Source organism: Dama dama, chromosome 12 (assembly GCF_033118175.1).
Source record: "Dama dama isolate Ldn47 chromosome 12, ASM3311817v1, whole genome shotgun sequence".
Lineage (NCBI taxonomy): Eukaryota > Metazoa > Chordata > Mammalia > Artiodactyla > Cervidae > Dama > Dama dama.
The window spans coordinates 42932845-42947763 of NC_083692.1; the positions used below are offsets into that span (position 1 = coordinate 42932845).

Here is a 14919-nt window from a genome sequence, read left to right on the forward strand (position 1 = left end):
TTAACTTTTTTAAAATTTCTTTATTGAAGTATAGTTGACTTACAATGTTGTGTTAATTTCTGTGAGGACTTCACTTAGCTGTAGTGAGAAAGATGGAGACTACATTGAACCTACGTGTTAAGCTTCTAGAAATTTCTAGAATATAAGTGCAAGAATAGGTTCTTTTTATTTACATTCTTACAGGAGAAGGAAATCAGTTAACAGTTATAACACTGTGTGATAAACTGTATAAAATATAGTGTGTGTATGCATATTCTCACACACACAGAGTATAGGACTGTAGCGGAGAGGTACCAAATGTCTCCTGGTTGAAGAAAGGTTGAAGAATGTCTCACAGAAAAGAGAAAGGGGAAAGCGAGTAGTCTGGAAGGTGTGGCATGGTCAGGGCAACATTTGCTATACTTGAGAAACAGAAACCTGTTTAATATGAATAGAACAGTGGTTTTCAACACCATCTATCTATCTATCTATCTACATACCTACCTACCAATCTATCTACCTATCCATATATCAGAATCACCTGTGTGGCTTTTCGAACATAGACTTACCCAAATCTCACTCCAAAGTATTCTAACTCTTCAGGTGTGTGTCGTCATACAAGTGATTTGGATTTATAACCCAGTATCTGGATATGCAACCAAGATCTTAAATTAATGAGCAAAAGTACAGGCATACCAATAGGAAGTAAAGCTACAGAAGCAGGGAACACCAAATTGTTAAAAGCCAAATAAGCAATGTTAAGAAAATACACCGGGGGCTTCCCTAGTGGCTCAGTGGTAAAGAATCTGCTTGCCAATGCAGGAGACATGGGTACCATGACCTGGGAAGATCCCACATGCCACGCAGCAACTAAGCCAGTATGCCACAACTACTGAGCTGAGCTCTAGAGCCCAGAAACTTCAACCACTGAAGCCCGCGCATCCTAAAGCCTATGCTCCCCAAGAGAGGCCACAATGAGAAGCCCATGCACCACAATTAGAGAGTAGCCCCTGCTCTCTACAGCTAGAGAAGAGTCCATACGGCAACAAAGACCCAGCACAGCCAAAAATAAAATAAATAAAACTTTTAAAATACTTAAAATATGAAAAGATGCTGATTTTATCCAATGACAGTAGAAAAATGGAAAGCAGAGGAGTGACAAGATCAGATCTTTTTAAAAGAATCATTTTGGTGGTAGAATAGAAAAGAGACTGGAAAGGAGCCCAAATTGGCACAATTACTTTGAAACCCTATTTGGTAGTAACTATTGAATATGCCCTACCACCAGCAATTCCACTCCTGTGTACATACCCAACTGAAAATAAATACATCCCGTTTACCAAACAACATGAACAAGAATGCTAATGCAGCACTATGAATATTAGCCATATACTGGAAGCTACTGAAATACTCATCAAGTAGTAGAATCAATATATAAATTGAATATATTTATATAAGAAAATACTATATAGTAGTGAGACTGCACAAACCATCACTACATACAACAATGTTTATGAATCTCATAAGCATGTGTACGACAAAAGTCAGACACCAAAAGAAGAGTACACACTGTAAGATTTCATTTATATACTTTATATATATACACACAAATATATATACATAAAATAAAGAAAAATAGATAAACATGTACATACACACAGATAAAAATCAATCTGTATTGTTTAAAGGGCAGAGGTTTTAAGAAGATGATACAGTAGCTAAGATACTGACAACATGTATTTTGTGATCTGGGTGCTGATTACATGGGAATGCTCACCTAGTATATATTTTCTGTATATGCATCAATAAACCTAGCTGAACGAAAGAGTAAACACAGGGAATATAAGGAAGCAGCAGCCTGGGCAGCAAGGATGAAGGGAAATGGGAAGACTGCAAAAAGATCATCATTCACATGGTGAGTTATCATATTTGTAAAACACATATAATAAAGAGAAATGAACGGAGGGAACAACTTTCTACTTCCTTGGCTTTTTTCAAATATGAAGCCTAATATTTCTTATCTAGGACAATGTTAGGATTTGCTAAAATAAAATACATCATATACAATCCTTAGCTTTTCACATTATATTTACTACACACTCACCATTTAAGGTTCCTTCTTCAGGCGGCCTTAAGGAAACACCAAAAAAATAAAGTAAGTTAAGTTACAGCTTTAGTTTTGGCTACCATAAAACTTTATTTTATGAAGTTATTATAAATTCTCAATATAACATTATTAAAATAATTCTGAGATTCAGATTCACTTTTGTTTGAATATTTGCCATTTCCCTTAAGTTAGCACCAAATTCACACACAGATATGTATAAACCCATTATCAATAACTCATACCTCTAATTCAAGCCTACATAAATATCAGTAGTAGTTTGGAGCCAAACTGAAGGTTGAGTACTAATAGAGTAATATATTCCATGACTCCTCTATTATGGAGGTTCACTCCAGTACTTTTATACATTGCCTTGAAATGACTTTGCAAGACTATAAAAATTCAACAGAATTGATAGGCAAAGAACTGAAAGAATAGTAATTAGGCATCATTTTGCAAAACTCAACTGCTAAAGTTGAAAAAAATTTCTTTCCAATCTTGAACATAATTTATTTATAATAACATATATTGGTACCAAGTGGAGGTTCTATTAATCCCACAGATTACAGCACAGATTAGAGAGACAGGTATAGTGGAAAGGAGAGTGGAATGGAATAAAGAAAATGGATTAGAAGCTTCGTTCTCCCATTATACAGTTATGTGGCTTTGCTCAGGACTAAAGGACTAGATCCTGAAAAGTCCTATAGAGTAGAAGACCTTGGAAATCTCTTTCTAGCTTTTACATTGATTCTGATGTTTGATTTTCACCTTAATAACACAAATATTTTCTTACAGGATACACTCTGACCGAGCATCAGCCCTTTCTCTACTATTGATAAAGCACTCTTTTCTTAGTACCCAAAGAGTACTGCCAACTCTACCTTTGTGGGTACTTCTCTGGATCAGTATTCTGTAATTCAGTGTTCTCTCATTAGCTGAATTAACATCAACTTTAAGAATCAAATCTGTACTTACACCCTACAGTTCTAGTTACAAAAGACATTTATTCTCTGAAGAGGTTTCATTATAAACAGGTCTTCCAAGAACCAGTCAGGACCAGGATATCTCCAAAATTTGACCAGCTGCATACCTATGTAACATCTGGTTTATTTTCTTCTCTCTATACTCTTATCTATCTATGATACAGAGAAGGAAATAGGGTAAACACTGTATAATATATAATAATTTCCCTCAAATTGGCTTCCCTTCTTAAGCATGCTTCCTATGTCAAATAGGTATCAAAACAAGATTAATGTCCTCTGGAATCCTAAAATACTAATTTCCAGGCTGGGAAACACACAGATTATCTTTGATTCTTATGTTTAATCTGTACCGAATTTTTTACTTTTTGGGGATGACTACTTGTCAGACAGTCTTCTGTTTCTACTTTTGGTTCTGGATTACCACATCAGCTTTCTAGGGCATTCCCTGCATGCAGGCTTTCTAAGGTACACTGTGTGTTACTGCTTTAATTGCCTAAGTGCCTTCCAAATGCAGAAGACAAAGCTTGTTGATTGGAACAATGGGCAGAGAAATTAATTAAGGTGTCAAACTAGGTCTTTGCAAGCAACTTGGAAACAGGACTAAATCATAAAATCATAATTCTATCATTATAAGGAAAATTTTAGTCAAGCTGTGACTATAATATGCCCATAATTATAGTATAATTATATAAAATCATAAATATATACATTGACTCATAATAAATGATTCCCCAATCTTTTCAATGTAAAGACAGGAGATCCCAAAATAAATAATCAACACTTGCAAGAAGTGTTAAAGAGGTTATTATGCAAAGAGCAGAAAAAAGACAACATTCAGTAACTGGAGTACTTTTCACACAAACAGTGAGACAAGGCTTACTTACATTTCTCTATTCGATGGTCTATCTTGTAACCAATCCTTTAGACAGAAACAAACACAAACGAAAAGTTAAAAGAAAAAGTCTTTAGACAAAGCGTAACTGTTCATCTCTGCTTTGTATCTTACAATATGTTTTATGAATAAATGGCTGAGAAGTTAATATGAATTTTGTTTATACAACTGAGCCAATAGAATAAAAAATGGCTATAAAAGCTACCATAAGGCCATTTCACAAGGTAGAATAAAGAACTTTACAAGTGCTATCTCCTATAATATAATTATAGTTGTCAGTTAACAATTTTCTCTTCTTAAAATACACATTTGTTTCTATGACTCTGAAAAAAAATGTGTTTGCTGCCAAAAGAAAAATACATCAAAGTATAAAGAAAAAAAATTAAAATCATGCAAACTGTGACAAATAAATCACTAGTAACAGGCATATTGTGTGTGTACGTGGTAGGTTTTATTCTGCTATTTTACATTTCTAAGTGTCAATTTATTTTTACTTCTCCAGTTTGGGACTCATGTTTCCTGAATTTGAATCATCATACATGTCATCATTTTGGAAAATTCTAAGTTGTTTATAATCTCTTCAAATTCTATCTAGTCTCTCAAGGTCAATTCATAGGTATTTTCCATATTTTTAATGTTTAACACATTATAACGTTATGTTACACTGTGGTTGAGTATTATTTCATTGTATACAGAGTGAAGCAAGTCAGAGAAAAAAAAGTATCGTATATTAATGCATATATATGGAATCTAGAAAAATAGTATTGAAGAAATGGAGGTGCAGATGTCGAGAACAGACTTGTGGACACAGTGTGGGAATAAGAGGGTAGGATGAACTGAGAAAGTAGCATTGACATATATACACTATAATGTATAAAACAGATAACCAGCAAGAAGGAGCTACACATAAGGAGCCCAGCCTGGCAGTCTGTGATAACTCACAGGGGTGGGATGTGGGTCAGGGAGGGAGCCTCAAGAAGCAGGGGAGAAAAAAAAAAAAAAAGAAGCAGGGGAGATATACAGATAGAGATATATGTAAGTAATTATGACTGATTCATGTTGATGCATGGCAGAGACCACCATAACACTGTAGAGCAATTATTCTTCAATTAAAAAAAATTTTTTTAAAGCTACACATCATCTCAAATAAAATATCACCATGTTTTAGCTCTTCTCTAATAAATATGATTTTATGCTATGTATATGTTTAATTCAAATGTACAAACCGGTAGCAAAGCTGCTTTGGAATCGACTTCATGAGTTTCTTCTGTAGATGACCTTCTACTGCTACTTTCCACTAAAAGAAAATTTTAAAAAACAAAAAAGTTTTACAACTAAAACAAACTTTTAATACCAACTAACAAAACACAAGCATTTCAAGGCATAATATAAAATTTTTCAAGGATAAGTATCCTTTCCCTATCACTGCTAAACATAAGAATTACACGAAGCCCATTGGTCTCTTGACAGGATATCAAAATTATTCAGTTTTTCTGTGAATAGACAACATGAAACAAAAGAGTATGAAAAAAAAACCTTGCTCTTTCTCTGCTTTCAAATTTCTTGTGTATCCTTCCAGATACTTTGTGTTTGTATATATACCCCTGCCTTTTTTTTATTTAAACATAAATGTTAATCATGTATCTTCAGACTTTTTTATTTTAATTTACAGACCTTTTTTTGTTGTTGGTTTTTAAAAATATTTATTTGGTTGTACCAGCTGTTAGTTGCAGCATGCAAACTATTACTTGCAGCATGTGTGATCTAGCTCCCTCATCAGGGATCAAACCCAGGCCCCCTCAATCAGGAGCATGGAGTCTTAACCACTGGATCACCAGGGAAGCCCCTGTTGCTGGTTTTTCAACTTTAAGCTTGGAGATCTTTCAATATCAGTATACAGAAGATTCTTCTATTCCACTTGGATGCTACATTGAACTTCATACAAAGGTCATACAACAATTTGTTTAACCAAACTACATTTAATGGACATTTGGCCTGATTTCAAATTCTTGCCATAATCCTAGCTCTTGTCTTCTTTAGTGGGAGGTCAACAGATACTGCCTAAAACTGAAACATGAGGATGTAAAACTATAGACATTCTGAAAGTGAAAGTGAAGTCGCTCAGTCGTGTCTGACTCTTTGCGACCCCATGGACTGTAGCCTACCAGGCTCCTCCATCCATGTTCTCTAGGCAAGAAAACTGGAGTGGGTTTCCATTTCCTTCTCCAGGGCATCTTCCCGACCCAGGGATCGAACCCAGGTCGCCCGCATTGCAGGAAGACGCTTTAACCTCTGAGCCACCAGGGAAGCTCATAGACATTCTAATGTTAGTAATAATATCCAAGTTATCTGAAAATAAGAGTTTTATTTCTTCCCTCTCAATCCTTCTACCATTTATTTTTCTTCCTTTTTTCCCTGTGGCTAAAATGTTAAATAGAAATGATAAAAGCCAGAATCCTTGTTTCCCTTCTGGGGTTTTTAATATTTCATTATGAAGTGTGGTATCTGTGGTAAATTTTTGTTAAGATACCTTTTATTTAGATTAAGGAAACTCCATTCTAATTTGCTAGGAGTTTTTAATCATGACAGATGTTGAATTTCATCAAAGTCAGCCTTTCTGCAACTATTAAGATGATCAGATAATATTTTTCCTTTGATTTGTTATCAACATGCCTTAATTATATTTGAATGTTAAACTAATTTGCACTCCTAGAGTAAACCTAACTTGAAGAGAAAGGAGAAATGATGGTGAGGGGGATATAGTAGTACTGCTTTTCTTAAGGAATCTTAAAAAGATTATATGTACCTAACTGAAAAGTTAGATAACAATAAATTTACATGCATATAATAATGATGACTATGACAAAAAAAAAAAGCATGACATGGAAACATCTCCAGGCCATTTGATTTTTAGATAAAAAATTAAAGGTGCAGGGCATGTATAGTATGCTAGCTTTTGTGTTAAAAATCAGAGGTAGAAGAGACTTATTGTCATATGATTATATAAGCATGAAACTCTAAAGGAAAAACAAAATAACAATAGTTACATATGGGGCTAAAGTGAGAAACTGACAACAACTTTCAAAGTGCTTGTGTGTATTTTACTTTTGAACCAATAAATATATTAGCTATTTTTAAAGATTACATCAGAAAAGCAAGTTGACTAAATGACTATACAGATTAAAACAGAGGAGATTCATTTGTAAAAGTTAAAATCAGCAGATTTGTAAAAAGTAAGTCTGCATTTTTTTCAGGACTAAACAATTGGTTAAAAAAGAAAAACTATTAGAATGTTAAGATTATGTTCTATCCAAGGTTGAGAACAACAATGATGGACCAGAATATTCATTTTCTGACTCCTGAAACATTCACTGCTCAGATGTATGACATACATAAAATACCTTTTATTTAATGTAACTCACGTAGTCAAAACACTCACCTTGTTCTAAATGAAGAGGAAGAGAAGTTTTGTGACACTCAGTAAATCCAGCATGAGAACTCACATGTTTCAAAGTGTTTTCAGAAGGAATATCATTCTGCACAGGGTACACATACACAATGTTAAAACAATTTTAACTAAATTTCATACCACTGTTCTAAGTAGTATAAGAGTCTCTGGATCTATTTAGCTCAATATACTTTAATCTACCTGGACTCCAAAGAGTATATTACAAGTTACAATTAGTTTCTTCAATATCAATCTCAAAAACTGCCATCAAAATAACCTACTTGCTTATTGTTCATAAATCCACCTGAATGAATCCTTTTCCATAGTAATACAAATTCATAAAAAAGTTGGGGAAAAAATAGGAAACAATTTGGAAAATAATAAAACATCAGTTATCCTAAAAAAGAAAAAAACTACTATTTTACACTAAAATTAAAAGTAATAACAACAATTTGGAGGGTAAAGGAGTGGAGGGGAAATTTATCTGGGGGATTTTTGGTAGCTTTGTTATTGATTTGTATAAGCTATTTGTATACCAAATATTTATCTGATCATTATTTGTCAAATTTGTTTTTTTAAGATTTATCTATCTGTGCTTCATATATTTTAAGTACTCATCTCTCTACATCTTTCCCTTAATATTTGTTTAAAAAGCCTTCCTGACTTTGCGTTAGTATTTATATTTTCTTAGGTTTTTTTATGATTTGAATTTTTATATTAAATCTGGAATTCATTGAGCTCATAAAGTGATATGAAACAGAAGTTTCCAAATTTCTACCCAGTTGTCCACTTTGTGTGTTTACTGACAAAGCATTCCTTTTCACATTGATTTCTAATTTTACCCTTATTAAATTCTAATTTGTAGAAGAGTTATTTCAGAGTCATCAAAATGTTTCACTAAATATTCATGTTTCAACTGTAGCACCTGTAGAGATATTTTAGTATCTAACAACTAATTCCCCCTCATTTTCTTCTTTATACCTATTCATTTTTCCAGATGAACTAATGAATTTCGTTAAACTAAAGAGGGTGAGCTGATATATTCATTTTGTTTCTTTTTAACTATAAACGGGTCACACTATTATGTACTTTAAAATATTTCCAAACCTCTACCACCCCTCAGAAACAATGGGTTTTAAAATGTTACTACCAAAATAAACTATTACTTTCATTAACAAATTTAACACATCTCAAGAAAATCAAACTTTTCTATCTTTGATGCTTCACAATCTTCACATTACAGCTGATTTACTTAGCCAACAAAAAGTGTTAACCTTCCTTTTGTCACAAAGCAACTCTAATTTCCGTTTTGATTTTAGCTGCTTCTTTTGGAACCAGTTCTAGTTATTTTTTGTTTTGCTTAAGTACTTTCCTTGATATACTCTTTGATGCAGTGACACATCAATTTTATAGAACCATGTTGGACAGAAATTCCAGTATGGGACTGATGAGTGAACTTCAGGTATCTGTATAATTCTATACCTTAAAAGCAGAAACATATATTTGCATTTTTTCCTGGAGTGGATCTAAAGCTTTTATTAGCTTTTCAAAGGGATGTAACCCACAAATGTTTAAGAACTCAAAGTCTCTGACCAACATGAGCTAGAACTCATTATTCTATTAGCATAGTTCTTTTTCTCTAAGTAGATTACTCAAAATTGTTAAACTGAAAACATAGCCACCACTTTTCCTGCCACTCACAGAAACTTATTTCTTTTTGTTTTTAGCAGGAAGCTATCTGCGCCCTTAAAAATTTTCAGCATACTTCGGCTTTAAGCTCATTTAATAGGGTCACTGTTAAAAGGTGCAATCTGTGGGGAAACCCTAACATTTACCGTTTCCCACTAGGAAATGTCCATTTATCTTAAATGATTTCTCATATATAACAAGTACTTCATAACAGCAAAATGATGCCATCAGAGTGTGGTGATAAATTCTTTCAACTGCTGCTGTAACACCTTGTTAAAGATATATTAAGAGTTCAATGAAGTAAAAGTTAGAGAGTAAAAGTTAACAGCCTAAGTCAAGGTAACTATTACTAACGATCAAGAGAAGCAGAAGTACTAAAAAAACATTTAGGAAGCAAAACCAGTTAAGACTTGGCTGTTGATTGGAAGGGAGAAGTAAGAATGCAAGTTTGCCCTGGTAAACTAGAATGCTGACATTATTAACAGAGGCAGGAAATACAGGAGAAAAAGAAATATGTCTGCTGAGCTTAAAGTATTTCAGATCATCATGATGATGGATGGTCTCTGCTAACTGTGTTTTTACTGAAAAACATGTTTAATTCTATTTTGAACTAAACCCCCAACCAACCAAATAAACTGCACTGCTGTAAGGATTTACTTACAGATAACATTTCTTTTATCTTGTTTGATGTTTCTTTAAACCTCTGTAAATCCATGCTATCTCTGTGTCCTAAAAAGAAGGAGGGAGAAAGATTACCACAAAAAGTACTTGTTTATTTTGATCTATCAAAATAATGATTGCCTAGTCTATTCAAATATATGATTTATATTGTGTTTTAAGTAGTTTTGATGGGCTCTGCAGTTTTCTGTAGCTTTCTTGATAGTGAAAATACTTATTAAAAGCTTGGAGAACATGAGCTGTTCAGTTTACAGTAATAGGATCCTAAGAGTCCTACAAGCGATCTGAAGTGAACTGCTTACAATTTAAAAGGAGGACAATCATTTGATTATCAGAGTGTGTGTGCGCGTGTCAGTCGCTCAGTCGTGTCTGACTCTGCGACCCCATGGACTGTAATCTGCCAGCTCCTCTGTCCACGGAATTTCCAGGCAAGAACATTGAACTGTGTTGCATTCCCTTCTCCAGGGGATCTTCCCGACCCAGGGATCAAACACGGGTCTCCTGCACTGCAGGCAGATTTACCGTCTAAGTCACCAGGGAAGCTTTTGTCAATAAAAAAGCATTATATATTAAGTTGTTTATTATACATATGACACATGCATATTACATATAAATACAGATATCAAACATAAGGATACCTGTGTATCTACACATATCCATCCCAGTGGCAATATATTAACAAATAGACTAAAATGTGTTTTTTAAAAATCAAATGGGATATATTTAATGTAGGAAGAATCATCTCTATAAACCACAGTGAACTCAGTCTAGCAGTAGAGATCAGCATGCTCAGTACCTAGATAAATCATGGGGTTGGCCCTAATGTGGAGACTTCACATAGATATAACATATTCTCTGAACGATCTCTATACATGTTCCATGACTAGGTAAATTCCTAGGCTAGGAAGCCACATATAGTGTTAAAGACAAGGCTAAGAAGCCACCTGATGGAAAAATTCAAACCCAAAGAGACAGAGCGCCTTCTTCAATCCTTGGAACACTCTGGTTATGTCCACAAACAACTCAAGTTGTTTTCTAAGAATTCTTTCTTAAATACTTTTATCTTTAATAATCTAAGAGGAAGGCTGTTAAAACACTACATTCTACGCATATCTGGGATCTGATTGGCTCTATAAAGCATCCTCTCTTCACCTTTTCCTTTCACGTGGCATAATGTCAACATTTAGATAACAAACTATCATCAAAAATGAAACAAATAAAGCCTTAAACATACAAACCAAAATATTAGTTATTTCTTTCTTCTTGCCTTAACTGCCAAGTTTTTGAGCAGCCCCCTTTCCACTGGTACTTCACTTTCTCTCCTCCCATTCACACTATATTTCACTATAATCTGGCTTCTCCCTCCATCACTTCCTTCACCAAAACAGTTTCACCAAGGTCACTGATATGTTATCACTGCCAAAAGATACATATTTCCAGTCCTGATTTTATTTGAGGTGAGGTCTAAGACTGAATCATTCCTTTCTGAAATGCTCTCCTCTGGGTATATAAATGGGTTGGCCATAAATACTCATTTTTCAAGCAGAATCTTAGCTTTCCCTATAGTCCTAATGTAAATATTAGTAATATAACCTTTCATTCTCAAAGGTGTACTAGTTTGAATGAAAACTATACGTTCATCCTATTTATAAAACACTGTTCTTTGCCAGTCACTTTTAGCCTCCTCTTTCCCTTTGTATTTGAAACTTACAAATCACTCAAGTTCTTTCAATGAAAGTTGATTACTAAGAAACTATCCTCAAGTTTGAAAGACAGAATACAAATAAGTTTTCCACACAATCACTATTTAAGTTGCACCAAAGAGGTATGTGCTAATATAACTATTATTACAGCCCAATTCAACCTATTTCCCCTACTTCTGATTCCTTTAAAAACTTCAGGACTATACTCTATGAAGATTGTCCACTTGTCACACAGTTACATAATTTTATTAATTGGCAATTTATTTTTATTTCTATGGTGATAATCATAATTAAAAAAAATACTGTTGATGTACAAATATCAGTTTTCCCAAACTTACCTACAAATGCTCCAAATTCTATGTTATCTCCCTCTGCAGCTTTGGAACAAACAGTTTCTTGATCTTTGGTTACAGTTTCCAAGTGGCCTTTACAACTTGGCTGAGATGGTGTACTAACAAAAAATTTGGTTGGTGGGGATGATAGATGTGGTATACTGTTAGATGAATTGCCTGGTTTTTGATTTTTACTAAACATTTTTAAGGTTTCTACTCCATGTATTCTCTGTCGCAGCTCTGGAGGAGAGACAGCACTTGGGAATAAGGCACTGCAAGAGGAACCAGCCTCTGGAAAACTGAATTCTTTTCTCTGGGGTATTACAGGTAAATCCTGACCAAATATGTTACATTGGGAATCTTTTTCATCTTTCATAAAAATATTACAAAGAAAAGGATTATTACTTTCAAGACCACCTTGAGGAAGAGAGGAACTAAGTGTATTTACAACGCTGTGCTTTTTCCATACAGAAGGTCTTACAGGACCATCATCAATAAGGTTTTGAGCTAAGTGTTTGGAAATGCTCAATTCGCGTGTGATTTCATTGTGAACTTTGCTAGCTTCTGAAGCTTTCTGGGCAGTGAGTGTTTTTAATGTATCTACAGTCAGGGCTGAAAGATCCTGCAAATGACCAATTTGAGAATCTAATGATTGTAATGATCTTTTGATATAGTTGACACGATCTCCAACTTCTTTAACCTGAATGCACATCTGTTCCACTCTGTAATGGAAACACAGGCATTTTACAAATGTTATAAATGGTTTAGAAATTATTTCTGTAATCTTAATAAATGATATTGATAAAAAAACTTTACATGCACTCAAACAAGGTAAGATATAAAATCTTGTACAATTATTCATTTATAACAAGGCATACCTTATGTTTAAGAAAAAACCAGTGCTAATCCTACTGTAATAAAAATACAAGATTTCAAAACAGGCTTTTGTGCCACAGGCTATTTATTCCCACATCAGAGTAACACAAGAGTGTTCAACTACATATACAGAGAATTACTATTACCATTACTGTAACTACACAAACACCATATACTTTTAGAATGTAGCAAAGCTAATGGAAAGAAACAAACGTTTTACATAATTAAAGACATAATAATTAAAAAAAAAAGACATAATAATTAAGACATAATTATTTTAAAACATAATTATTTAAAATAATTAAATAGTAATTTTTCTCCACCAACTAGTAAAGAATATTAACTCTTTTCTGCCTCCTGTAACAAGGGTCCAAAAATATTAAGAGACTGACTGACTTACATGAAGTAAACAATTGATCTGTCTCCCAATATATAATGTAAAACCATTACTAAACTTGTTTGACAAACACAAATCGCACAATGACCATGTTAAGAGAGACAAAACTAACAGAACACACTCTGACATAAAACCAGTTATAATTAAAGAGTTTCTGAACCTTTCAAAAGTGACACGAATTCTCTCTTCACTCCCAGAATGAAATTTGTCATCTTTTTCATTAAAATACATCTCAACACACTGCTCTTCAAAATCATGAAGTTTCTTTTGATCTTCTTCTGTTAAAAAAAGTTCTATGGAGGGAAAAGGAAAAAATAAACGAGGACATCAAGATAAACTTTAGCTAAAGAGTTCGTAAGATTATGTAAATCATCTGCAACTGTTTCCTTACTAAAAAACTTACTGTTTCTGAAGCCACAGACAAGTCATTTCTACTTCTTTCTTCACTCACAGTGTGATGTCAGCAGAAGAGTTTCTGGTATTTCCTCCTGTTCTAATTTCCTTTTCCTGTGAAACACCCTTTCTCATCTATCTCTCTCACCTCTCCCTCACATACTCAGGTAGAAGAATTTTAAAAATTGAAATGGCAGAACAAAAAGTCACTGTAAAATTTTAGGCAGAGTTTGACTACATCTCATGTAGTGTACAAAATATACTAAAAGTGTTATTGTTTATGTAGCAGTCAAAATGGTTTATAGGACAGCAAGTGTTATGGTTTATATTAGCATTTTAAGAAAACTAAATTGAGATGCCATATCAAAAAGCAAGTTTAATGCTAAATTTACTTTTACAGATAACCATACTGCACTTAAAAATATTTTATGCTTAGGCAAATCCAAAAGCCTTTACAATAACATAAATTAACCAATTAAGTCTTCTGAATAAAATTAATATTTAGCTTTCAGTATAATACTGGCATGTGATAAAAACATTTGCCTTAATATACTTTACTTACTTGGTCCATCCGAAGTCTTATCTTTTTTCCTTCTTTTACATATGCAGCAAAAAAGAGAAACTATATGGCTAAGAATGATAAGTGGTGGAGGCAGAACTGGTTTCTCATGATAAGCCATAATAAAATGATAACGTTGGTACTTCCATACAATATTGGAAATTGCCTTCACTTGCAAATACACATTGCTTAAATAATAAAGAATAAACAAACTTAGGTAAGCACATTTTAAAGTTTGAAGTACTAAAATTTTACTGTAATTATGTTCTAAACAAGGACTCAAAGGAGTATCCCAATATAAAAAAGACTAAAAGGCAAATGAGAAACTGGAAAAAACATATGCAGCAAAAACATAAACATATTGATATTGTTGAGGGTCTTAATTACAAACCAACTAAAAAATAGGCAGAAAGTATGATTTTAAGCTTTTAAAATGGTATATAAATGACAAAAACATAAGAAAATATTCAGTCTGAAGTAACACACTAACTGCAAATAAAAATAAGACTCTTATGTGCTATAAAATAAGCAACCATCAAAAAGATAACACCTCCTATTAGCACAGATTTGGGGAAACAGGCAGATTTTGACTTACGTGCAAGAAGCCCAAAATATAAATACACTGAATAGGTCTACTTGCAGGAAAACACTCTAAGGAAATACATAAGGACTGATAAAAAATTTAACCACAATGTGGTTTTGGGGAAGAAAAAATTATAAACAATCAGATGGAGCAATAAAAACATACTGGCTTAAAAATCATGGTCTATATCATGGAATACTAGGCAGCCATTAAAAAACTGGAGAGGGGTATTTATTAATGCAGGAAAAATTCATGTTCTGCTTACTTAAAAACAGTACACAAAACTATAAGAACATTGTTTTT

At 33.4% G+C, this 14919-nt stretch overlaps 1 protein-coding gene across 1 annotated transcript in view; it reads right to left on the reverse strand.

Moving 5' to 3' along the window:
- Positions 1-14919, reverse strand: part of TRPM7 (transient receptor potential cation channel subfamily M member 7) — a 104217-nt gene that overhangs the window by 14680 nt on the left and 74618 nt on the right. Inside the window, exons 24-31 of the mRNA XM_061157140.1 lie at positions 14037-14221; positions 13242-13374; positions 11815-12530; positions 9757-9824; positions 7398-7494; positions 5185-5255; positions 3951-3985; positions 2084-2109 (exon numbers count right to left, since the gene is read on the reverse strand). Of these exons, the coding sequence (XP_061013123.1) occupies positions 2084-2109; positions 3951-3985; positions 5185-5255; positions 7398-7494; positions 9757-9824; positions 11815-12530; positions 13242-13374; positions 14037-14221 (1331 nt within the window). The remainder of the gene's footprint in view (positions 1-2083; positions 2110-3950; positions 3986-5184; positions 5256-7397; positions 7495-9756; positions 9825-11814; positions 12531-13241; positions 13375-14036; positions 14222-14919) is intronic.